The following is a 27,693-nucleotide window of genomic DNA, read 5'->3' as shown; positions in this document are numbered from 1 at the left end:
TTTTCTTTTTTGTTTCTCAAAATACCCGATAGGAGTATTTTGGTAAAACCCCATGTAACCCCTTTTTTCCCTTTTTCTATTTTTCCCTTTCTTCTTTTTCTCTTTTTTCTCTTTTTTCTTTTTTATTTTTTACCTTTTTGTAAGACCACAAGGGCCCCACACATGTAGTCGTTGGGGCTCCCAACGACTACATGGGAGCCCCTTGTGGTCCCTTCTACATGGCTCCCTCCTCTATAAATAGAGGAGGTTTTCCTCTTGTATTGCAAGGGTTGTTTACCCTCTTTTTTCCTTCTTCAATAATATCCAACTTATGACTTTTGGTCATTTTGCCCTTTTGTGGGTTTGTGTATACACTTTTAGTGTTTGTGTTCTTGGCTCTTGGAATCACTCTTGAAGAGTGATTTGCTTTATTGGTGCTTCCGCCGCTCCTCCCTTTTTCATTACACCATCTTTGGCCGGCGGGCCTTCCCCACTTGTTGGAGACCCGTGGGTGGCCCTACAGAGAACTGAGCCCTCCGCGGGACTTGGCCCATCAGAAAACCCCGACCGACGATGAAAATTCCATCGCCAGTTGTTCCTTGCGATTGGCGGCCACCACCGGAAAGATCTGGTGTCGGAAAGTAGTGTTGACTGCTCGTCGTGGAGGCTACCGGTTTTGGAAAGACAGGTTGGCTGGCATCCCTGCGCAGACCCATTCCAGGGTGTTCCAGGTACGTGGCCAGAAGGCTGAGAGTCGCTTGGAAGGGGTCGACCACCACAGTGCCCGTGAGGCCGATAGCATCCGGCGACGGCACAGATCTCGCCTGGTTGAAGGCAGTTGAACCTGAATCGTGGTTGTTGTCCAACCCGGTGTTCTTTTTTTGCATTGTCGCCTCGTGTGCCTCCACCGACGACTCAAGGGTCGATATTCTTCCCTCTATCCCATCCAGTCGCTTTGACATACCAGTCATGTCCTTGCTCATGCGCAACATGTTTTCTTGGATCTTCGTCATCATGTCGAACATATGCGTCATGTGATCATCGTTGCTCGTTTCTAGCCCGTCTCGTTCATTTTCGCTCGCAAGATCGTCCCTTGCTTACTGTGCCATGTCACCAAACAAGGAGAACATGTCTTCGGCTCTGATACCACTTTGATGCAGCAACGAAGATGCACAACAGAGAGATGCTGAAAGACGTGAATGATGGTGTGTACAGAACAAGCTATTGAAAGGAAAATGTGCTCAGAAGTTTATTAAAAGGAAAGAAAAATAATAAAGAACGAAATGAATCCTCTGTTCTCAATCATCTCTATCTCCCCTACGTAACCCTAGTCTATTATTTATACACAGCATGTTGGATCTGGATCCCAGATCCAGGACAAGATCCAAATATCAAAGTTCGAAAAAAAAACAAATAGTAGTGCAAGCAAGTTCACTAATCCCGTGTCTCACCTCCCTCAGACTTTCGCTCGTCTTGAGTACATACGCAGAGGTGCTTCCCCTTGTCTCAGTGCCATGCTCGATGTCGCATCCACCGCCACAATCCGTCCGTCTATCCCAGTGGAGCATGGGACATGCGTTGTCGATCCTGGATCAGGTAGAATTCGAGCTTCTCCCTGTTCCTGCACTGCATCAATATCCCACTTACATAGTAACATCAACTATGTTATTTGTGATTTTGATCGCTAGTGTGTAATTTCTTTCTTCTTAGTTTCTCATTATTTTTGTGTCAATTTTCAACATGAATTTAGCATTTAATGTGTGAAATTATTGTTCTAGAATTTACACTTTTAAGATGACAATGATGCCTTGCTACTTCAGATTCTGAAATTTGAACATACACACAAATATGCATAGAGATGAATGGAATCCTCCTTTCTCCCGTATGAAATGAGTTTTTGTGCTTTTTTCTTTTTTTTGGAAATCTGACCATACAGATGTATTCTATATGCTTGATTTCATAGGAACCAGCTCTTGGATCGTCTGATTACGACATGTTGGTAGGTTTTTATAAGGTTTGAAAATCAACGGCATAAAATTTTCAAAAATATTCAAGCCTCAAAAATCGTAGCTTTCATTAGGGACAAAATGAACAAGTGTTGATTCCTAACACAAGGACCACGCCGAATACATCTGCAGGGTCAGATTTACAAAAAAAAGTGCCAAATTTCCCAGGAGATCCTTATTCTGCTGGGAGACCCACCTAATCAATAAACAACACGTAGATGGGGGTTGCAATTTGACCAATTAGATGCAGAATTTTAGTTGAGACTGGCAGTGGTTTTGTTGAGATGCTTATCACTAGGATCCTTAACCATGTATGATACAAGGAATATTGAAGTATCACATGAGAAATTGTGATAACGCTGGGACTGTTAATATCCTTTTCTCCACCATTTTTCTCCATAAATTGGGAAGGGGGTTAAAGGAGAAAGGCAATAAGAGAGGTGCCAAGAAGCAATAATCAGGACATTGGTTGCTGGTTGAAACAAGAAGATTTAAGTGAATAAAAGTGATATTGAGAAGAGTCCATAAAATCCAGGAGAGAAGGGGCATTGGTGGTGTGAGAGGTGCATTTCCCTGAATTTCATATTCAGAGTGTCATCCATCATTTGCAGATTTCATAGAAATCATACAACCCTAATCTATTCGCTTGGAAGACTTATAACTCTACACGAACAAATGTTGCACCAGAGGTAAAAGAAGAGGTGATGATGCCTGTAAATCTGCAAAATATGAAGACAAATGTCAGGTGGTTCCAGAAGTGGGGAAACAGCATGATATTTATAGGTTTAATATCCATAAAAATTCCATAATCCATCGGCCAACATCGATTGCCTTATTGCTAGTTTGAATGTACAAAGGAGGATCTCAAAAGAAGGCAATACAAAAACACACTACATTTGACATGAGGTTGCCAGATAAATTTTTCAAAGCTGCATGGAGCACCCATAGCTGGGGGACTCTTTAAAAAATTAGCACAAAGAGCAACAATGTGATATTTGTACAGTCCCAAGGTAGAGTGGCAGAGGCTGCTCTACATGAAAGCTCGACACATACTTTAAAGGAAAGGCATATGGGTCATGCAATCTAGTTCCAACTGCAGGAACCATATTTGGACCCAGACCTAACAAGGGGGTTGAATCAAGTTAATTAGGCCAATTTATCAAGTCATGCTATATCAAACCTAGAACCATGTGCTTTGATTATTCTTTATCAAAGGTAGTTAATACAATGGTTATATGTCATTCATGCTAAGACTCAATGGGTCTATAGTAGGGATGGCAGTGGACCGGGGGAAAGCGGGGCCCCGCCTCGCCCCGTTTGGACCGGGGATGAAGGGTATGAAACGGGGATGGAGGCGGGGACGAAGGTTAAAATCCATCCCCGTCTGGGGGTGGAGGCGGGGATGGACGTGCACTTTTCCCCGCCCCGCCTCATCCCCGTTTGAACCGGGGATGGAGGACATGAAACGGGGATGAAGGCGGGGATGGAGGATAAAATCCATTCCCCGCCAGGGATGGAGGCGGGGGTGGAGGATAAAATCTTGAGGCGGGGCGGGGGTGGAGACCTTGTCCCCCGCCCCACTGCCATCCCTAGTCTATAGACTGTACACCTTCATCGCATGGGCCATGATTATCCTAAACCCCTACCTATTTACATTTCCATTTTTTGTTGATGAAGTGGATGTCATTCCGAGGGGATTGGTAAGAAGGTCGGTATCAAAACAAAGGCAGTCAAAATCTATACATGTTAGCTATGGTCTTGTGGATGCTCGACTAGATGAGAGGCAATGGCAGTAAGCAATTAGAGGGAGGACATGCAAATGGCTGATTTTAGGGCATCAGGAAACAAGACGTGGTGGATCATTTTTGGACACTTTACAGATGGTCATGCTGCAATAGAAAGGAAGTGATTTTGGTCCCTCATATATGATTTAACTCCCAATGGTGTTAAAGCTTAGCACGGCCTTACACTAATAGCTAGATATAACAATGCTTCCCCTCATTCCAACCTGCCAAAATTACCACGTGTTGAGCAATGATTCTGCTAAGAAGTGTAGCTTGCACCAGATTGCTCAAAGCCCTATGAAATTTGTGAAGATCTCTCACACCCTGAGTACTGATTTAAAGGACCCAATGGGTTGCTCAATAATGAATGGCCTAAAACTTTTAGGTATTCATCTTTATCTTCTATCATGGTGGTGAAGGAAGCATGGAGTGAGAAAGATAAAACAATTCCAGAAATGCCTACTCTAATTGGTAGCTAAGCTTCTATTTACAATATGGATATGTATACTTTTGCTGCTGACTTCTTGTCACTTGATAATAAAATTTGACTTTACTTTCTCTCGAGAAAAAAAGGAAAATGCTTATATGAATTCTTGTGACAATTGGTATAGTTATGCAATGCTGCAAAAGAATAACCCTATCAAATTGAACATGATTAAATAACACATTGTGCATGTCAACTAGAAATTATATGAATAAAATACAAATGTTTCTTTTAATGATATTTCTCTCATAAAACTTCAAACCTGATCGCAGCAGTAGAAGCAGCAGCTGTAGTTCCTGAAATAGAGCTTACACCTACAGCCTGGAATAGTCAGGTAAAAATAAGACATCAGAAAGAAAAGCAGAAAAAGGAAACATCAAAACCTATCCAGAAAGGAAAAACAAACACCTCTTTGACAATAAGCGAAGAATCAGATACTAATATAAATATGTGCCATTACCTAGAGCATCTAAAGTCCGAGCTATAATACAACTAGTGCATGGATGGAACAAATTTGAATGCAACTCTTTGCTTCAGGAGTTTTAGCATCATCAGAAATAAGTATTTGGCAACTGTAAATTTTCTTCTTAACCACTCGCTTGGTGCATTTTGGAACACTAATCATGACAGGTAAATAAGGAATAGGCAATGATCTATCTTTAGTTTTAGGGTGTGAAAGTATTTTTGCTTATCACTGAATTTTCATGTTGACCACTGGCTTGGTGCATTTTGGGACATCAATCATGACAGATAAATAAGGAATAGGCAATGATCTATCTTTGAGTTTTAGGGTGTGAATGAAAGTATGTTATTGTATCACTGTGGATATATAACAAGTATATAAAGAGTGAATTTGGCCATTTTTCACGTTTCCATTAAAGTAAGATCGCTTAGTTAATGTTCTCTTCTTTTCTTAATCTTTGATGTATATGTTACATTTTGGTCAAACAATGAATTTAAATGGTTCACTCTTTCCAAATTAAGAGAGAGAGAGAGAGAAGTTTCAACAATTAAAAGAATAATCAATTAACAAAATACTCATAACAATAATATCGGAATTAAACCAATGTGAAATAAATAATAAATAGAAACAAATGGGGTTCTTGTTGCTGTTTTCATCTATTATAAAATAAGACTCTTTTTAAGACAAAAACAATACCAAGATCTTGAAACTATTCCGATCATTGAGCAAATTAAGATCTCATCTAAATAGGCTTCATGAGATACCATTCTTCATTTTTACTTGTACTTCTACATTTTAAAAAAAATGCAGTTATTCACTCTGTTATTTCTTACAGATACTAATAAAAGTTATCAACATCACATAAAATTTAAATGCATTATAGCACTTGTACTAAAATCAGCAGTTCTCTCAAAGGAAAAAGGTTTATCAGGAAAACTCTGGGCAAAATTAAGTTGACTAGTTATGAGAGCACCTTTAAGAGACTTGATGTCACAATTGTGTGACAGATCCATCCAGTCACATTGGTAGGAATCTGCCAAAGCATATATTCCAAGTAATCTTCCGAAACTGACCCTGAATTGTATGAGTTGCCAAGGAAATTCAAGCATAGACCATCAAAACCCAACAAAGAAAAGTTATTAAAGAAAACAAGTGTGTGTGTGTGATGAATATATTTAAACCACTTTTACATATTCATGATAGCAGTTTGTACTTTGTAATATGGAAGATCACAAACGACCGAATAACCTGCAATGATGATGTATAGACTATCTGTTTACCAGGGTTACCGGAAGCGCCCATGTACACTATGCAAGAGAAACACGCTTTGGAAGCACGAAACACCGTTGCACTTCCCCTAACATTTCGAAAGCATGCTTCCTAGTAATGGACCATTATACCCTTAACATTATATTTTTTACCAAAAAAATAAAAGAACTAGTAGTGAAATACCCTTTTTAAGGGTATAATGGTCATTATGCAACTATAAAAGGGAAAGTCAAATAAGGTTTTGACTTTCCCAAATCTCTCTCTCTCTCTCTCTCTCTCTCTCTCTCTCTCTCTCTCTCTCTTAGTTTGTCGGACATGACACGATACTTGGAAACACTAGGTTGCTTCATGGACACATTCAACAATGTCATTAATTCTATGTATTTTCTTTATGATCTTGATTACTTATTTTGTATTCACTTGACTTCATTTTCTTTTAGAATTTGTCATCTATTATATTACATTTCAATTTCAACTTGGTTTTATTATTCGATGCTATGTCACATGGGTGCGGGTGCAGGTGCGGGTGCGGCGCAATTTTAAAAATTTTGGACACAGGGACTCGGCTATATATATATACATATCCAGTGTGTGCATATATGTGGATATTGTCCTCTAAAGTTTGGCACCAGCATGAGTGTTTTTACAAACTTTGCAAATTGTACTTTTGCCCTTGCAAAAAGGGGGGTCGGGGGCTCCCCTATATATATATATATATATATTTTTTAAATATATAAAAAGATCCTTTTTTTTGTTTTTTCCCCTAAAAATGGACATTTTTGGACTCGGTCAACGTTGACCGAGTCCAAAACAAGGATGGACTCGGCCTCGACTCGTTGACCGAGTCCGACTCGGTGTTGACCGAATCTGGGTTGTGTCCGAAGCCGCACCCGTGTCGGGGCGTGTCGACTCGGGTGCGGCGCCTCCCTAGCCGAGTCCGTGTGACATAGATTTGATGTTTTTAATTATAGTAATTTACAATAGCATCTCAAAGGTTTGCATTTGAGATGATATTCATGTTTTATTGATTTAGGTTAAGAATTGATTATATGTGTGTGTGTTGCCATGAGGTCAGAATGAGTAGTTTGTTCCATTTTTTAAAGTTTTCTGTGGTTTTCATGAAAGTAACCTAACAAATGTGATTTACATGGTTTGGTTAGTAGGAATTGGCTCTTGGTTTGTCCGATTATGACACATAGGTATTGATTTTATCAGTCTTAAAAAATAAATAGCTCACATTGTGAGATAACTTCTTAGCTTATAAAATCATGTTTTTCATAAAAAAACACGATCCAAAAGCCAATCCCTAGCATTTGACATGTTGAATCCATCTATGAGGTCCAATTGGGTCATTTGTCCCCTTTTTGGACCACTCTTCATGAATGCAGGTTGTTTCTGAGTGTTATTATTGTTGTATTTGTATAACCGAATATCATGCTTAGATATTGTGTTTGAGCGACTAAATGTTGTTTGTATCTTTCACCAAGCATTTCCACTTTTCGTAAATCTTATTTGTTTACTGTGGTGTGCTATAGTTATCTCCCTATGATGGTTTGCTTTTAGCACTACCGAAGCCTTTTTATGACGATTTCTTCATGTCTGTTGCTCAGGGTTTTTGCTAATTGTCTGTTGCAACAAACTTTGTGCTCTTTCTTTATGAAATTTTACAGTTTGTACTTTAAACATTGAAATGCTTGAAATTAAATTATGTTTTTTAGTGCTTAAATGCATAATTTGTTTTGTGCATTTAAAAATTTAACGACATCTCCATGTAATCTTTTAGTTTATCGATTTTTCTATTTTGCAGAGATCATAACCTAAAATAACAAGTCATTTGATTCATTTTTTGAAAAAAGTATGATTCTTAATCAAATTTATTAGTTTTCTTGATGTATTATTTATTAAATGCTTAGATGCATTTGTTAAATGGTTGCAACAGAAATATGAATTATGACTTTTTCTTGATGTATTATTTATTAAATGCTTGCAACATGATGCATTTGTTAAATAGTTGCAACAAGAATATGAATTATGATTTTTTTTTATGCATTATTTATTAAATGCTTGCAACAGGATTTTTTATGTATTATTTATTAAATGCTTGCAACAAGATGCATTTGTTAAATGGTTGCACTTGCATATATGATTCAGTTTTGAAATTAATAGATCAGCCTTATTGTTATCTACTCATGTTTTATTTTGTTAATGATAACATAAATCTTATTTTGGTAAATTATAAAAAATATAATTACATTTTTGCTTCCCTTTCGATTCCTATTCGCTTCCCACTTGAATCCTAGGTCGCTTCCCTCTTTGGTTCTCCTTCAAATCATGGTTTGCTTCCGGTTTGATTCCTAGGTCGCTTCTGGATCGCTTTTCTTCTTGGTTCCAAGACAATTCATGGTTCGCTTTTAAGTCATTTCACGCTTCCAGCTTTCTAAAATTTTAGAAGTCTCTCGCTTCTCAGTACCGCGTCTTCGACTGGCAACTATGGTTTAAACATATAAGGATAATTTTCCCACTCAAGTTGGACCAATCTTGGTATCAATTGACCCCCTGCGCATATATTTTTACCTAAGCACTAGGAAGAAGTTATCCAAACATAGAATAGGCTTCTCAAAAAAGATCTTTTGACAAATAGATTTCATTAGCCATTGATGCTCAAATGGTTGAAGTATTGCACATCTTGATCAATTTCAAATAAAATATAAAGCTTTTCTCAAAGGTTTTAAATTGTTAATAACAAAACTAAGCGGCTCAATCTTTTTTTAGTACAATATTAATAAAGATAATGTTGCATTGAGTTAGTAATTTTATAACCATAAAAGACATGAAGAAGAACATGAAATGCCATGAGAGAAATGAAGGTAGGAAAAGTGAAGTAAAAGAAAAGGTTGGATTCTGGCCACCTGGAAAACCAGCAGGAAGGATAAAATCCTTCAGAGTTCTTGGTAACCAAGATACTTTAACTTCAGAGTATGCTTTCACTGACCTAGCAACTACTATTGGTGAACGTTCCTCCACCACAGCAAGTGACAGCGAGCAATCATCCAGCACATATCTGCCAATCTTCACATTTAAAAGAGATGGAGAAAGAACAGAAAAATGAAAACCAATCATGTACACATTAATCACTTACATATTTTAACGCTTTCTTAAGAAAAAAAGGCTGAACATAGCAATAAATAATAAAGTGGCACACTGGGTCATCTCCATTTTGAATACATCCATGCATCACACATGCACACATACATGTGGCGCATCTCTCTCTCTCTCTCTCTCTCTCTCTCTCTCTCTCTCTCTCTCTCTCTCTCTCTCTCTCTCCCTCTCTCTCTCTCTCTCTCTCTCTCACACACACACACACACATTTAGGGATGTAAGATTTAGGTCGGATGTGGCCAATACTAGATCCAACTATCCGGATATTGGCTAACCAAAGTCAGATTTAGATAGAGAAAAGCTCATAATCCAATTTTTTATGTGTAACCAGATTCAGATATCCATCGGATTTGGAAGCGAAACTCAAAATAGAATCCGACTAATTGGTCAGATATCTGATAAAATAAGATACATTGATATCCTTACACGCATGCATGCACTCACACACACACACACACATGCACCGGCCAACCCCCCCCCCCCCACACACACACACACACACACACACACTCGAGGATCCCTCCTAATGTGATTTGAAGCCAAGACACTTTAATTAAGATGGTGTCTCCATTAATCGAGCTGTCACATCCAACCCATCCATGATACAATTAAGAGCAATAAAACCCACATAACAAATATATTACCAACTATTCAATAAATTATAGAAATGAAGCAAAATGTTTCAACTGGTTATGGAAATGAATTAACACATAGGGATCATCTAAACCTTAAAAACATCGTTTTCTCTATTGCTACATAAAAAATGTCATTGATACCAGACCATCCTTAGGTAGGGAAAATGAAGAGGAAGAAGTGGGAAAGTGATGGTGAAGGATGGAAATCTCACACACTAGGATGACTAACTAGTGTATGAGCCAATCTCTAGCTAGTTGCCTAACTAGAGCCAATACTATCCCCAAGGACTGGAGAGAGGCCAAAGAGACTCAAGAGTCTTCTTAAATTCAACCAGGGTTACCGGAAGCGCCTAGGTAAAAGGGGAAGCGCGCTTCAGAAGCGCGAAACGTCGCGCTTCCGAAGCGTGAGGGGAAGCGTCCCCCTTTTTTGGGAAGCGCACTTTCCTTTTATGGGAAGCGCGCTTCCCCTCGCTTTCCCATTTTTTCCATTTTTTCGCTTCCCCCTCGCTTCCGGTTCGCTTCCTAGGTCGCTTCCGGTTCGCTTCCGAGACGGTTCGGAATTTTCTTCTAAGTGGTCCCACGCTTCCCCGCTTCCTAAATTTTTGAAAGTGCCTTGCTTCCCGTATCGCTTCCCGCTCCCGCTTCCTTGACTAGTGACTCTGGATTCAACAATAGATTATACAAATTAGGGGGCATTCCATGACTCACATATAATGACAATTATATCCTTCCCTACTTAGGCTAATGTCTCCCATGTAGATATGACCCAATCCCATTGCAAGTATTTGACCCAATCTCAACACAAGGCCTAATCAACCCCCATTGAGCCTAGGTGAGCAAGCTAGCACAGTAGGCTTGTAAAACCCATTAAAAAAAGAGCTGGTCCGGGTTGGATCCGGATCCAAACTCGTTAAACCCCTCCCCCCGTGCTTATTTAAAGCGTGAAGGGGAGGTAGGGCTTTTCATTGGAAAAGCCCCCTCTTCCACAGCTCTCCCTCTCAGCCTCTCTCATCTCCCCTCTGACCTCACGACCCTCTCTCCCCGTGCTCTCTCCCTCATTCTCTCTCTCTGCTCCCCTCTCACCCTCGCCCGACCCCCTCTCTCGCTCGTCTGTCGACGCTGACGCCGGCAACCTCAGCCCCCCGTCCGGCGACCCCTTTTTCCAGGAAACACCCTCTCTTTCCTCATTGTTTTCTTCTTCTTCTTTTTCTTCTTTTTCTTCTTTTTCTTCTTTTTCTTCTTTGTTCCCCTTTTCTCTTTTCCAGTAAGACGGCATGGGCGACGCCCCCCTGCCGTCTGCAACAGGTTGGTCAGCAGGGGCAAAGCCCCTGCCCCGGTCCTTTCTCCTTTTGCAGTGGAGGGGCCGAGCCCTCTCCCAGACTTCTCAAAATGCGAGGGAGGGGCTCAGCCCCCTCCCTGTCTCCCTGTTAAACGAGAATGCAAGGGAGGGGCTCAACCCCCTCCCTTTTTCCTTTTTCGCCAGGGAGGGGCCGAGCCCCCTCCCTGTTTTCCTATTTCGCCAGAGAGGGGTTGAGCCCCCTCCCTGTCTCCTTATATGGGTTACGGGGAAGGGGCTCGGCCCCCTCCCTATTTCTCCTTTTCGCAAGGGAGGGGTTGAGCCCTCTCCTTGTCTCTCTGCTTCCCTTTTTACGAAAAGGGAGGGGTTGAGCCCCTCCCTACTCTTGTTTGGGCCCGAGGTCGGGTTCGGCTCATCAGTCGAGCCCACCCTTCACCTTTGGCCATTGGCGGCAGGGTTGGACCCTGTTCGACTGTCGAGCCCACCTGCCTCTCTTGTTTTATCTTTCGAGCGTGTTATATATATTCATGCTTTGCTCTTTCGCAGCTTGCATGACAAATCATGCTCATGCCCCGCGGCCCGAGCCCTTCGTTAGTTACACACGAAGGCAAACGCAACTCCGAGACTCCCCAAGGTAGGGGAAAGTTGCACAATGGACTTTGGACGAACCGAAGTAAGTTAAAACAGTTAAAATGCAAATTAAACAATTAAATATATATGTATATATACAGTAGTACACTTTTAAACTCAAAGGCGTAGTTTTACGATCCTTGTTCGCATTATTTTCTGTCATTTACTTTTCGCCGTTGTGCTTTAGTGCACAGGCTGATTTTCCTCATGCTTTTATTTGGCTTGATACGCGGTTTTGCGTATCAAGCATCGCTTTCTGTCATTTACTTTTTGCCATCATCCTATAGTGCCCAGGCTGATTTCCTTTGCGTATTTATTTGGCTTGATACACAGTTTCACGTATCAAGCATCATTTTCTATCATTTACTTTTCGTCATCACGCTTTACTGCACAGGTTGATTTCCTTTAAGCATTTATTTGGCTTGATATGTGGTTTCACGTATCAAGCATCGTTGTTTGTCATTTACTTTCGTCATCGCGCTTTAGTCATAAGCTTTTTTTTGCTTTTCTGTATTTACCTGCTTACGCATTTGTTTAGCCAAAGTACGATTTCGTACCTCATGCATTGCTTTGTGCATTTACTTGCTTATGCCTCTATTGCTGGCACATTTTATTTAGCCGAGGTACAGTTTTATACTTCACGCACCGCTTACACATTCTTGCACCCAATGCGCATCTTCCCACTTTAAGGATTGTTGGCACCTTGTTGTCGCACTGCTTCGTGCTCGGGCTCGCATCTTCATGCTAACTTACACATGTGTAAGTTTAAGATTTGAGTGTAATCTATTTCGCTCGTTCGTTACAAAATAACACAAACTGCACTTATGCATTCTGGTTTTTATAAAAAAGGGATTCCTAAAGCGAATTCGTGTTCCAAATGCGTAGCCATGATGAGTTGGATTTTGGAAGTCTCTGCCGTTGCAAATTTGCAACCCAGTCTCCCGAAATGACGTATTTGGGCGAGAGGTTTTTACTACCTCTGTTTGTGTATCCGATACGACTTGGATAACCCCGGTTTATTGGTACGAACATATGTTTGGGCGGGATTCTTTTGAGAAAACCCATATCCTGTTTATTGAAACTAGTATCAAGTCATGGGCTACATACGGATACTATGATAAACGAACGAGAGATTATTGGCAATCTCATAGCGTGCAAATAGCACAAGTGTTGTATATCAATTTCGAATGATGAAACTTGTCAAAGGAGTTTCTGCATTACATTGTATCTTTGCGAAACTCTGTATTGGGGTTTCTTTTTTGTGAAACTTATACCCCTTTCGTCGTAACGTACTCATAGACATGCGGGCCATGTCAATACTACGATGACCGGATAAGACGGTCATGTGACCTCGAATCGTGCTAATGGCACAATGTTGTAATCACATAAATAGTGATAACTCGTCTTCACCGACAAGATGCTCGAGTTAGGTTGAACAGACAAGAGATTGCAGAATGAGTCTTCAGTTAAATAAAACCTGAAGTATTCATTTGACATGTTTCCTGTCAAGAGAGAGGATGGGACGGTACAAAAACTCTGATGGACAGGTTGTTCCCTCGGGCAATGAGTCGGTATCCACAGTTATCGAAGTTAGGGGACGGGACTACTAGAGACTATCTTAGGTGGTAGATCCCACAGACTTCTGTAGAAGTAGGATGCATCCGTTGTCTACGTATGCCTTTGGAGAATCCTCTTTCGGTCACTGACCGTCACTTTAAGAGCGGATTCAACTAGCTATTGAAAGATTTTGTATTTCCAGCCATGTCAACCTTCAGCAGAGAAAGGTGAAGAGAAAGACAGGCGGTTGCTGCACAGAATAGGTCAATATCGTAACCTAGAGTTGTGTTAATATACAGTGTTTTACAAAAATACTATGGACGATAATGTCCCTGATTGTAAATACAAAATACAAGTATATTCACATGTGCAAAATAGAAACTAAAGTATGGATCCGGACCGAATGTAAATCCAGAACCACAACACGCCATCTTTAACATAACACGCCATCTTTAACAGCCTCCCTCAAGTTGTGCATGATCTTGAATCATAGACAACTTGCCTTTTAAAAACCAAAAATTATATTTGGTCAGCCCTTTTGTAAACATATCAGCCACTTATCTTCAGTGCCAACATAGTATGGCTCAATTTCTTTCTCTTCAACCTTTTGCCTGACAAAATGTTGATCTATCTCAATATGTTTAGTACGATTGTGATCAATGGGATTAAAAGAAATATTTATCGCACTTTGATTGTCACACAATAATAATGATGTCGAGATAGGTTCTCCCAGTTCTGTTAGCAAATGTCTAACCCACGTAGCTTCTGTTGTAGCTGTTGCCATGGAGCGATATTCAGCCTTAGTACCAGATCTGGCAACAACCTTCTCTTTTCTACTACTCCAAGACACAATGTTGCTGCCAAGAAATATACAATAGCCTGAAACTGACCTTCTCTCATCTGGATCTCCTGCCCAATCCGCATATGTATAGATAAAGATTTTATGAGCCCCATTATCCATAAGATTCCTCTTGTAAACAAGTTCATCTCCTACCGTACCCTTTAAGTATCTCAATATTCGTTTAACTGCATCCATGTGCCCAGTTCGAGGTTCATGCATAAATTGAGACACTTGATTTACAGAATAGACAATGTCAGGTCTAGTGAAGGTAAGGTACTGGAGCATTCCAACTATACTTCGGTATCTGGTGGGATCATCATATAAGTCTCCATCATGAGAACTCAACTTTTGTTGTAAAATGCTCGGAGTAGCTAAAGGCTTGCAATCTTTCAGCCCTACTCTACTTAACAAGTCAAGAGTATATTTATGTTGTGTTAGGGTCAACACATTGTCTTTCCTGTCAACTTCTATACCAAGGAAGTACCTCAGTTCTCCAAGATCCTTCATTTTAAAATTCTGACTCAAGAATTCCTTGACTTCCTAGATATGACTGCAAGAGTTGCCCGTGATAATGATGTCATCTACATAAATCAATAAGAATGTGATTGCATGCTCGTCCCTGAAGATAAAGAGTGAGTGATCAAGAGTGCATCTGCGAAAACCAAGATTTGAACTTTGAGAGAAAAGCTATCAAACCTCGATCGTGATGCTTGTTTTAAACCATAAAGGACTCTCTTTAATTTGCAGACATACGTCTTAGGATCTCCTTCTGCATATCCAGGTGGTTGTTCCATATAAACTTCTTTAAGAGCCCCATGAAGGAAAGCATTTTTTACATCCATCTGGCTCAATGTCCATTTGTGATGGACGGCTAGAGATAGTATGATACGAATTGTCCTCATCTTGACCACAGGACTAAAAGTCTCATCATAAACTTGTCCATATTCTTGAGTGAAACCACGTGCAACAAGTCTTGCTTTATGTCGTTTAATGCTCCCATTAGGTTTATACTTGATCTTATAAACCCACTTAGATCCCACAATGTTTCTATCATTGGGTCTGGGAACAACTTCTCATGTTTGACATTCATGTAACGCTTCCATTTCATCATTCATTGCCTCTATCCACTTGTGTGACTTGACTGCCTGATAGAAGGTAGTAGGTTCATCTTCCTTTTCAACCTGTGACAAAAATAACTGAAAATCCAGAATGAAATTATCATAACTGACCCATCTCTGAATTGGGTGTCAAATTCTTTCTGATCTCCTAATAGAGGAATGATTTTCAAGTTCATCAACAATCACATCAGAAATGGTGAAAACATTTTTTGTTGCTCTTCTCGTATAGACTGGTCCTGAAAACTTCTCAACCTCCTTGGGTGGCAAATTGTCAACCTCGATTTGAGTTGTGCAAGAGGTTTCATCTGGTGCAAGAATAGGCATGGGAGCAACACTGCAAGCAAATGAACACTCTCCGTTGATGTTAGCGAACAACTCAATATTCAACCATGGAGAATAAACTTCAACATCATGACACGTATTTTTTAAAGAATGCCCATCTTCAAAATTTTGCTCATCAAAAACCACATTTCTAGAGATCTTAACACGCTTGGACAGAGGCTCGTAGCAACGATATCCCGTATAATCATCCGCATATCCTACAATTCTACACTTTGAGGCTTTATCCTGAAACTTATTTCTTAATGATTTGTCGATATGCACATAGCAAACACAGCCAAAAACTCGTAAATTATCATAATCTGGGTGTTCTCCAAAAAGAGTATAATAAGGTGATTTATTTGCTAAAATGACCATCGGCAAACGATTTATAATATAAACCGCATAGTGAAAAGCTTTTGTCCATAACTCAATAGGAATATGACTGTCATGCAATATGCTCATCGCACTCTCAACAATGTGGCGGTGTTTCCGTTCAGCCACACCGTTCTGTTGCAGTATGTGCGAACAGGAAACTCTGCGACTTATTCCATTGTTTCGAAGAAAAGCAATAAAGTCATTTCAAGTGTACTCACCTCCCCCATCACACTGAAAATTCATAATATTTGATGAAAATTGAGTTTTGACAAAGGCATGAAACGTTCTGAACAATTGAAGAACTTCAGATTTATGTTTCATGAAGTATATCCAGGTATAACGAGAATAACTATCAATTAAAACAACATAGTATCGACTACCCAAAAAAGAGCAGGTAGGTGCAGGACCCCATACATCAGAATAGATAATCTCAAAAGGTTTTGAAGCTCTTTTATTAATTGAATTGAAAGGAAGAACATAACTCTTGCACAACTGACAACTTGTATATTTCTTATTATCAAAAATAGGACTCAAACTAGATGAGGAGACAAGATCATCTCTTATAAGCTTTTCAATAAAGGAGGAACTATAGTGACCAAGTCGACTATGCCAAATATTTGACTTATTACATTTAGACATACTAAGAAGACATTTAGTAGAGGATTCATCGGACTCCAACGAAGGCTTCAAGACGACAGGAACAGAAATACGAACAAAAAGATCTTCCTTGAAGATATACATATTTCCTCGTCACTCCCCTTTAACGAACGTCTCCTTCGTTTGAAGGTCCTTGACATACACAGAAGAGGGAGTAAATTCGAAATATGTATCATCAACAAGTTTGGAAACAGAAATAATGTTCTTTTTTATATTAGGAGCAAGTAGAACATTGGACAATTTAATGGATGAATTTAAGAAGGGTATTATGGCATTCCCAGTGTGAGAAATAGAATGATGAGTTCCTTCTCCAGTGACAATACTGCCATTATCGAAATAAGGAGATAAGTTCAAGAGTTTACCTGCATCATGGGTGGTTGCCCCAGAGTCTATATACCATACTCCCTGGTCATTTTGTGTTATTGTCATCTTTGAAAGAGCTGCCAATAAAAGTTGTTGCACATCATCTCCACTAGATTTACTTCCATCAGGCTGCCTTTTTTACTGAATAATAGAATTCTTGCCTTTGTTCTGAGGGTTGAACAAACAATCTGCTTTAATGTGCCCCCTTTTTTGATAGATGAAGCATGTGGGAATATTTCTTGGATTTCCTGCATGAGAATTAAGAGGCAGGTTTGGGGTAGGAAGCAATCCACGTCCCCCTTGTCCACCATATCGTCCTCGAGCTCTACCTCCGCGATGGTTATAACTTATTTCCTCCACCACGACCTTGTCCATAAACCAGCCCAGTAGCCAAAACATTTTGTGAGTCAAGTTGCCCACCACCATCATCAGAAAGGTTCTTCAAACTAATCTCATAATGTAAAAGTTTAGCCTGTAAATCTTCAAAACTGGGTAAAACAGGCAAGCATGTGAGGGATGTGACAAGAACATAATAGTCTGCTCCCAATCCACTTAAAACTTGTACCTTATCTCTCTCTGAGATCGCACATCCAACAAGAGCCAATTGATCTGTGATGCTTTTTACCTTGTTCAGATATTCCATAACAAACAAGGTTCCCTTCTTTAATGACTAAAATTCTCGCTTGAGATATAAAACTTTTGCTTTTGACATTTGAGAATAAGTTTGAGCCAACATATTTCATAGTTCAGCGGCTGAACAATCATCTAGAATTGCAATCAGTATTTCCTGTGACAAAGTAGAAGTGATGCATGTCACTAGTTCTTGGTCTCTTTTCATCCAAGCTGTGAAGTCAGGATTTTGAATAATCCGAGATGAAACAACCCCTTTATCATCCTGTATTTCCTGCGTGATAAATTGAAGCGGGGTTGGAGTTGATCCATCTAGATGCCCAAAAAGATCTTAGCTTCGTATGAAGGGAATTATTTGTCTTTTCCAAGTCAAAAAATTTGAATGGTTGAGTTTTTCAAATACAAGTTGACTCAGAAAGCTAGAGGAAAGACCAGAATAAGTAGAGGACAAATCCATATTTTTCGATTTTGGATTGCAAACTTTTCGATGTGGTTGGAGGGTGGATCCCGTGCCTTTTTTTTTTGGAAAATCAGTTCTGGTTATGTACCAGAACCACAGCACAGGTCTTTATGACACCCGGTATTTCAGAACAATGGATTACAAGATTCCAAAGATATGACGTATTTTGTAAAAAAAATAAAATAAAATTATCAACACAACAGCAATGAGATGCAGGACTTCTGTTGTGAAATACAGTAGTCTGAAAAAAAATTAAGAGATTAGGAGAATAACAAAAATAGTGTTAGAAGAAAGGTATACTTAACGAAACTATTTTTAGAAGAAAGGTATTTGGTCTATTAAGGCAATAGAAGAGAGAACAAGAAGAACAAGAAAAAAATACAGATATGGTATTTGGCCGATTAAGAAAGATCAGAGAATAGAAGAACGATTAGAGGGTAGAAGAGAGAACAGATCAGTTTGACGTGATCTGGTTTTGTGTGAACAAGAAAAGGATTAGGGTAGGAAAAACGATTAGAGGTTTGATGTGATTTAAGTATAGATCAGAAAAGAAGACAATATGAGATCTGATATGATCAGATTTGTCTTAGACTGGATGCAGGTCTTAAATACAGATCTGAATACGAGAGAATATGAAAAAGCCCAGATCTGAAATTCAGATCTGACGTGAACCAGAAGGGAAAAGAGGAAAATGAAAAGGATGAACAGAAGAAGGGAGAGAAGTCATACGAAGCCAACCTTAGTGAGCGTGGATCGATTCAACCTTGCTCTGATACCATGACAGACTTTGTATTTCCAGCCACATCAACCTTCAACAGAGAAAGGGGAAGAGAAAGACTGGCGGTTGCTGCACAGAATAGGTCAATATCGTGACCTAGAGAAGCAGTGTTAATATACAGTGTTTTACAAAAATACTATGGACGATAATGTCCCTGATTGTAAATACAAAATACAAGTATATTCACATGTGCAAAATAGAAACTTATGGATCTGGACCGAATGTAAATCCAGAACCATAACATGCCATCTTTAACAGCTATTCGGGGTATTTGAAAATACATGGCATAATGGACCCCCGAACTAGTCGCAGTTGTTTCTACGATTCATGTTTTGCAAGTACCCACAGACCAGCTAAGTATAAAAACAAAAATTATCCTGTTCACTTCTCGTTTGTTGTTTACTATGTGTTAATTGTTGCTTATGCTAATTGTTGTGTTTTACTTATGTTGATGAACTGCTTATATAGTTTCTCACTTGTATAAACAGTTGAACATGATATAATTAAATGCATACACTTAATTTTGTTCCATATTGTCCTTTTTTGTGCACCTACCAATTTTTCATAAAACTAACTGATTTTATGAGCACAGGTGACGAATAGGTTGTGAGACAGACAATGTTGCGATTGCAAGATGGTTCGAGATCCCACTGTTTTACTGTCAACTCGCATCCTGTACTTTTGGGTTTTTGGCAAGGGTTTTCCTCAAGAAAACCAAATTTTGTACAATCAGATCTTATTTTGAATGCAATGGCTTATTAAAATGTTTGCAAGTTACTTCTATGTGAAAATGTGGATTTTTACGCTAACGCGCCCAAGGTTGTGTAATCAAACAAGAGTGCACTATTACAGCGCCAATGAAAGGCTACACAAGAGCACAAATATAAAATGGTCACTAATGAACCAATAACAATTTGACGAAGGTGATACCTCACAAAATAGCACAAGGCTTAAAGCCAAAGGAGAGTTTTATAAACACACAAAAATGCTTTTGAAAAGCATAGCATACAAGAGAGAGGTAGAGGTAAGGCTCTATTTATAGAGCCTCACCTAATGAATGGGAGGCAGTCCAGCAGACGTTGGACTGCCTTCCAACAGTCATTTTTATGACCGTTGGGAGGCGGTCCAACGTCTAGTTGGACCGTCTCCCAACAGTCAAAAAGGCTGACATGTACAGACAAAAACAAAACAAAAAATAGAAAAAGTAAAAAGTGAACAGAAAATAAAAATTACATTTTAGTCCCTAGTGGACTGTTCTAAATAAAAGGACAAAAATACCCTTGTCAGGTATTTGTATACACTTTAATTTTTACACTTCCCCTCAAACTTACGGTGAAATCACTGAAAGTTTGCTAAGAAGATACAAAAATCTAGGCAAAGGAAGAGCTTTGGTGAAGAAGTCTGCAATCTGAAATTCAGATTGAACATACGACAATGTAATAGTCCCCCTTCAAATATTCTTCATGAACATAGTGACAATCCATCTCAATATGTGTTTTGTTCGCTCATGAAAGGTATGATTGTTGGCAATGTATATGGAACTTTTATTGTCGCAGCATAATTTTGAAGGCTCTGAAATATCAACTCTCATATCTAAGAGTAATGCTCGCATCCACACAACTTCAGTGGTTGTTATATCCATTGCCCTATACTCAGCTTCAGTGGAGGATAAAGACACCTTTTGTTGTTTCTTGTATCGCCAAGAAATGAGAGAATCACCTAAAAAAACACAAAAACCAGTTGTTGAATAACGGTTATTGGGATCTCCTACCCAGTCAGAATCAGTATAAGCAATAAGATTTAAAGATGAGGAAGATGATAGGAATAGCCCTTCATAAATAGTTTTCTGGATGTATCAAACTATTCTTAACACGACACTCATGTGAACTGATGTGGGCGCATGTTGAAACTAGCTGACATTGTGTACAGCATGCACAATATCAAGTCTAGAAATAGAAAGGTACATTAGTGATCCGATAAGTTGTCTATAAGGTGTTAGATCATCTAATAGTACTCCATCTTCAGCGCTCATTTTTGCATTTATCATCTCAGGTGTATTCGCACACTTTGTATCGGTGATTCCCGAACGTGCAACAATGTCTGCTGCAAACTTGATTTGAGATAAAATGTATCCCCTTGGCGAGTAAGCCACTTCAATGCCTAGGAAATATCTCAAAAAACCAAGATCAGTCATATCAAAAGATTTTTTAAGCATAACTTTAATTTCTTCAATTTCCTTTTGATCATTGTCAGTAATGATCATGTCATCAACATACAAAAGAAGAAGAATAAGAGAGGTACCTGTAGATCTTATAAACAAAGCAGTGTCAGTGTAGCAGGATTTAAAACCAAATTTCAATATGGTATTACTAAACTGATCATACCATGCTTTAGGAGCTTGCTTAAGCTCATACAAAGCCTTTTGAAGTCGAAGAACCATGCCCTTTTCAATAGTCAAACCGAGAGAAGGATCCATGTACACTTCTTCAGTTAAATTTTCATTCAGGAATGCATTTTTAACATCTAATTGATAAATGGGTTATTTTCTAATGGACGCTACTGCAACTAAAGTCCTAACTGTGGTCATACGAGCTACTGGAGCAAATGTCTCCTCATAATCTATTTCATATTCTTGGAAGTATCATTTTTCAACTAATCGTACTTTATACCTTTCTAGGGACCCATCACTTTTTGTTTTGATTTTAAAGACCCATCTACACCCTATAGTCTTCTTACCCATGAGAAGAGGTTGAATAGTCCAGGTATGGGCTTTATGTAGAGCATCTAACTCTATCTGCATGGCTTCTACCCACTCATCTATGTTTTTAGCTTCATTGTAGTTAGATGGTTCATGATATGCATGGACAACTAGAAGATAAGCTCTATAATTTGGAGTAAAAGATTCATATTATACAAATCTATTTGGAGGCCTATGGATTCGTTCAGATCTCCTAACACTAGTTTCCTCGATATTTGTTAATTGATTATATCTTTCTAAGGCACACGGATGCTCCCCAATACTATGTCTAGAATATTGTAAGAGATTTTGGCATGGTTCTCTATCTTCACTAGAGTTATTAATAGATTCGACATTTTCAACGTCATTAACAATTTAATTATTTGATTTAGGTAGTAAATCAAATGAAAAGGCATACTCAGTTTCTTCCTTGGGTTTTTCAAAATCAAATTTGTTTTCTTTTTCAAGAAAAGTGACATTTCTGGACACATAAAGTTTATCATTTGTTTGATCATAGCTCGATAGCCTTTTTTATTCTCGGCATATCCAAGAAAGACACATTTTATGGCTTTGGGAGAGAGTTTGTTATATTTTTCAAGAAGCACAAAACACTTGCATCTAAATACTCTTAGCCTTTTCAAATCAAGAGAGATTTTAAAAGTTTTTCAATTGGAGAGTTATTTTCCAAAACTTGAGAAGGCATTTTATTTATTAGGTATACTGCGGTAAGCGCAACTTCGGCCCAAAATTGTTTTGGAATATTCTTTGAGATAAGAAGAGTTCTAGCAGTCTCAATAATGTGACTATGCTTTCTTTCGGAAATTTCATTTTGTTGAGGAGTCCTTGGACAAGATCGTTGGTGTAAAATTCCATGAGTTTTTAGATATGATTAAAATTCATTTGAGAGAAACTCTTCCCCTGAGTCAGAGCGAAAGACTTTAATATTTGTTTTAAATTGGTTTATAACAAGGTTATGAAAATTTTTAAAACACAAAAAAGCTTTTGATTTGAGTTTAAGGAAGAAAATCCAAGTATGTCTACTGAAATCATCTATGAATGTAACATAATATGAATACCCCCCTTTTGACATAACAGGAGCGGGACCCTACACATCCAAGCGCACCAATTCAAAGATTTCACTAGATGAGGAAGTTCTTGATCCAAAAGGTATCATTTTCATTTTACCAAGTATGCAATCTTCACATACAAAATCTTTATCTTTACAAAATTTTCCCAAAAATGGAAACTGAGATAATTTGGATATACTTGAATGTCCTAATCTTTTATGCCAAAGATCTAAATCCATGTCTTTGACATGATTACAAACAAAGTTTTTTAGTAAACATAAAAAGTCCATATAATAGAGATCTCCTCTTCTATGGTCTTACCCAATCAGCTTCCCTGACTGGAGTTCCTGCACCCAACATGTCTTAGATGAGAAGAAGACTTTACACCCATCATCGGAAATTTAAGAAATTGAAAAAACGTTTAAATCTAATTTTGGAATGACCCTTACGTTTGGAACAAAAAAAAATTGAAGTGTCTTTAAGATTTCCGATGCTTTTGACTTTTAAAGAAGTGCCATCGGCGGTTGACACACATGAAAAGTATGAATTGGTGCAATCGGATAAAAGGGATTCATTATATGTCATATGAAAAGATGCTCCCGAATTCAAAATTCAATTGGACTTACCTGAAGAAGAAGATGAAGAGATGGCGGCACCCGATGTGGAAGTAGTAGCCTTAAGGATATTTGAAACGGCCTCCACTATTTGGGCAATTGTCAAATCATTGAAATTGCCTTCTTTCTTGATATCTTGAGTTTCTTCACTTAGAGCGACTACTTTGTTGAATTTGGGGCAATCCGATCTTATGTGTCCCGGTTCCTTACAATGATGACATATGATTTTGCCCTTGTATCCTCCCTTATATCCCCCATGATGTCCTTGTCCATTGATTTTTCGTTCAAAATGAGAGGGTTTATATGTTTTTACAAAGTTTTCAGGTCTTGCCATGGCAAGAACCTCATCATTTGACTTGTGCATGCAAAGTCTTGTTTCCTCTTGGCAAATTTGCGCAAGAGCATCACTTATAGAAGGAATTGAGGTCCTATGAAGTAAAGAGGACCTAACTTGTTCAAATTCCGGCTGAAGGCCATAAAGGAAAGAAAAAAAGATTTTCTCTTTCTATTTGAGCTTTTCTCATTTCAATAGCCGAACCTTCCCATTTAGGTTCTACCATAGCTAATTCATCCCAAATGGGAGATAAAATCCCATAAAAATCTCTCACACTTTTGTCTCCTTGTTTAGCATTATGTACCTTGTCTTGGAGGTAATATAGTCTAGCCATATCCTTTTGAATGAAGGAGTTCTTTAAGAAGATCCATGCATTACATGCTTTCTTGAACTTGATAATGTTGGTGGCAATCTTAAATTCCATGGTATTCATGAACCATGAGAGAATTTGAGTGTTGCTTCCCAATCTTCCAACTTATCTTGATATTCTTGTAAAGCCTTTTCCTTTTCTTCTTCAGACAACAATTTGACTTGATCTCCTTCCCTTCTAGTCAACTTGAGTTGGGGTTCACTCGTAGAACCACTAACAAAGCCACGTAGCTTTTTGCCTTTGATGTGATTCTCCATTGTCGTCGCACACATTAGATAGTTGTTCTCGTTTAGCTTGTATGTGATGACGGAGGTGACATCTCTTTCTCCCATAATGAATTGCAAAAATTTGAATAGAGGAGCGGCTAGCACAAGCGTGAAGGGCACAACAACATAAAGGATTACTAAGGAAGCCTTTTCAAAGACCTCGCTTTGATACCATGTAATCAAACAAGAGTGCACTATTACAACGCCAATGAAAGGCTACACAAGTGCACGAATATAAAATGGTCACTAATGGACCAATAACAATCTCACGAAGGTGATACCGAAAAATCACTCACAAAAATAGCACAAGGCTTAAAGCCAAAGGAGAGTTTTATAAACACACAAAAATGCTTTTGAAATGAATGGGAGGCAGTCCAGCAGACGTTGGACTGCCTTCCAACAGTCATTTTTATGACCGTTGGGAGGCAGTCCAACGTTTAGTTGGATTGTCTCCCAACAGTAAAAAAGGCTGACATGTACAGACAAAAAAAAATAGAAAAAGTAAAGAGTGAACAGAAAAATAAAAATTACATTTTAGTCCCTAGTGGACTATTCTAAATAAAAGGACAAAAATACCCTTGTCAGGTATTTGTATACACTTTAATTTTTACAGGTTGTCAACTTGCCTTTCATCTTTCTTATTCAAAGAAAATCGTTTTCGCTGATTTGTCAAACAAAACTCTTTTGAAAATAAAAAGAAATTTTCAGTCTTTTGAACTTTTAAGAAAGGTTTATAAGTTTGAAATTTTGGGGCGTTACAAGGCTCCTCCTTCACATGAGCCATCCTCCATGGGGTTCGTAACAGCCATTTTCATCTAGAATGGAAGTAGAGCTGCTAGAGCATAATTTTGTACCTTTTTATGATACCATTGCTACATCTTTCCACTACCAAAATGCCCTTTGACCTGGAATGAAACAGGATAAAGCACCATCATAATTTGAAATAACAAATCAAATTTAGCATAGAAAAACGGAAAGTGTGTAGAACACCAGCAATAAAAAAGATATAATGGATACATGTACAATACCAGAAGAAATCAAAAGAAATACATAAGAGTTGTCCATAGTTCTGTATCTTGTTAGAATCTTTAGTATAACAAACAGAGCAGATCATTTTGCATGGACTCCTAAGTTAACATTCTGGAACAAGCTTCTCAAATTCTGACTGTAAGAAGCAATAGCAACAAAAGCAAGAATGGAGGAGAAGGTGTACAAAGACAAAAAAAGATGGGCTTCCTTTTTTTTAAACAATTGTCTAACTATAAAAGGAAAAAGTGTTGGCAAAAATCATTTCATATTATATGAAAATTTGTCTTTCTAAATGCCTCACCACCACTAACAATCTAGCATCAATTTCTTACCAAAAATGGATCTGCTGTCTTTGTAGGAAACAACAAATTCTGTAACTATGGTGGCAGTGATAAGCTGGAGTGGTGTATCGTATTTTCTGGTATGGTAGTGTACATTTTCATAAGGGCACAATCAAGCGGTACACCATAACTGAACCACATGATGTAGCTGTGAATCAAGCTAGGTATGCATGAATTATATGATTCAAGAAATTGATGAGATCACCACATATCACGGGTTCCCTTCTGTTTCATGTTTGGACTTTGACCACTTTGGCCTGAAATTTTTATCTAAAAAGGGGTTGTTCTGCTGTATTATAACATATATATACTGAAACCCCAAGGTATTCCTAAAATTTCTTGACTCTCTATCTCCTGTTTTCTTTTCCTCAGCATGCGTTCCCAATAGCCGAATAGATTGGTAAGCTCAGTTTTCTTAAGCAACAAACGAAGTCCCCCACATAGCTTCACTTGACGAGGTGGTGCAATTACTTTCTTGATGATCTTCAACAAGCGTGATATTTTTTCCCGTAACTCCTCATACCAGGCCAACACCATTGAAATGATGGGATAGCGAAAAAAATAGGGAGGACTTGGCATACAAATTTTTATGCTAGATACACGATTAAGGAAAAAAAAACGAAGTTTGTTCTGTTTGTAATAGAGAACTGACAATACCGCCCATTGCACTGAAAATCCATCCGCCTCGAACTTTTGCTGGTATTAGCAGATGAAAGTGCCGCTTTTACGATTTTTCTACTTATTTTAATGCTGCACACAGTGTAATTCGTCTTAGAAGCAACATTTCGTTCCACCATTTCTCCACCTGCTGAGCATCTTTAAATGGTTAATAAGGAGGACGACCAATCCTCACGAGCTACGACGAAAGGGAAAGTTTCATAAAAGTAGAGTACGAGCAAATGTATGTTCTCAGGGGAAGAATCTCAAGGCACAGGCGCAGGGCTACGCATGGCTCAACAAGAATCACGTCACAAACCAGCAAAATAAATGGTTCCACCCCAAAAAACATAAAAGAGAAAACCGTGAGGATACCATTGCATAAAAAGATCAAACTCTGAGCGGTTTTTAGCAATGCGGACGAGAAAGGCCACTAACAAGAAGAAGAAGAAGAAGAAAGCACGAAACCATAATCATGGGAAGGGAGTGAGCATGAAAATTGATACCTCGGACTTTGCCCTCCGTCCATATCTTCATTGTCCTCCGTACGATGTTCTGAGTGTCCTCGACGGGAGCAAATTGACGACAGGTGCTTCTTCTTCTCCTTCTTCTTGCCGCCGTTGGCTCTGCGGTCCACACAGAACACTGCCGGACATATTGGATTTGTTGAAGCGGCAGAGCCAGTGGTGGTGCAGCAACAATCCCGAGAAAAGGTTGAAGGAACCGCCCAATGCCTAACGTTAAGAAACATTGCCAATTGCTAACTAGTGCAAAAGATGAGAGGCGCGCCAGCAGCCACCCACCGATATTCACCACATGCAGCTTCTTCCCATTATCTTATTCCTCTCCTCTGCTTCTTCCCCCTCCTCCTCCTCTTCCTTATATCGCGTTCGAGTCCGGCCGCGCCCAGGCTCACTGACCGACCCGGCCCTCTTCCGTGCCAATGGGGGATCACATGCGTCGGCCTGGGCCTAGCCCGCGCCCTCATCCTCATCCGCCCAAGATTGGATAGGTATCCCAATAACAAAGAGAGAGGATCAGGTAGCGCCTTGGATGCGAGAGGGTGTTGTGTGTTCTCCCCGAAAGATTGGAGTGTGTTTGGGGTCCGAATGAGCACCACTTATATAAGCACGTGGGGCTCGTATTCCCGTGTGTCGGCAGTTGCAAAGACTTAAGTACCTTTTCTTGCTATTCTCGCCATGAAACGATGGTTCAAAAAAAAAAAATTGTCCTCTATTCAAAAAAAAGGAAAATGACTGTTCAAAAAAAAGGACAAAAATGCCTTTCATCCAAAAAGTCGAGAATGATGTTAACTCTTCAAAGTCTAAATGTTTCATTTTTACCCTAAGCAGTAAACTTTTGCACCATCTGCTGTAACAGGATCTCCCTTTGACGGCGCACCCTTTGTCATCGTTTGTTGCCACCGGAGCAGCCTTTGTCGTTGTATGGAGTTTAGGTTTCTGCCTTGTTTT

The 27,693-nt window shown here is 39.0% G+C and overlaps 1 protein-coding gene across 1 annotated transcript in view; it reads right to left on the bottom strand.

The window, feature by feature from the left end:
- The window catches only part of RUS5 (root UVB sensitive protein (Protein of unknown function, DUF647)), an 87,469-nt gene extending 60,245 nt beyond the window's left edge, over window positions 1-27,224 (bottom strand). Inside the window, exons 1-5 of the mRNA XM_089982077.1 lie at window positions 26,728-27,224; window positions 25,049-25,099; window positions 8,895-9,046; window positions 5,690-5,790; window positions 4,516-4,574 (exon numbers count right to left, since the gene is read on the bottom strand). Of these exons, the coding sequence (XP_089838203.1) occupies window positions 4,516-4,574; window positions 5,690-5,790; window positions 8,895-9,046; window positions 25,049-25,099; window positions 26,728-26,972 (608 nt within the window). The 5' untranslated portion in view covers window positions 26,973-27,224. The remainder of the gene's footprint in view (window positions 1-4,515; window positions 4,575-5,689; window positions 5,791-8,894; window positions 9,047-25,048; window positions 25,100-26,727) is intronic.
- Window positions 27,225-27,693: the final 469 nt, after the last annotated feature.

The sequence above is a fragment of the Nuphar pumila genome, chromosome 12 (assembly GCF_984573655.1).
Source record: "Nuphar pumila chromosome 12, dmNupPumi1.hap1.1, whole genome shotgun sequence".
Taxonomy (NCBI): Eukaryota; Viridiplantae; Streptophyta; class Magnoliopsida; order Nymphaeales; family Nymphaeaceae; genus Nuphar; species Nuphar pumila.
Note: the sequence above shows the minus strand (reverse complement) of the source record. Positions and strands in the feature narration are given on the sequence as shown.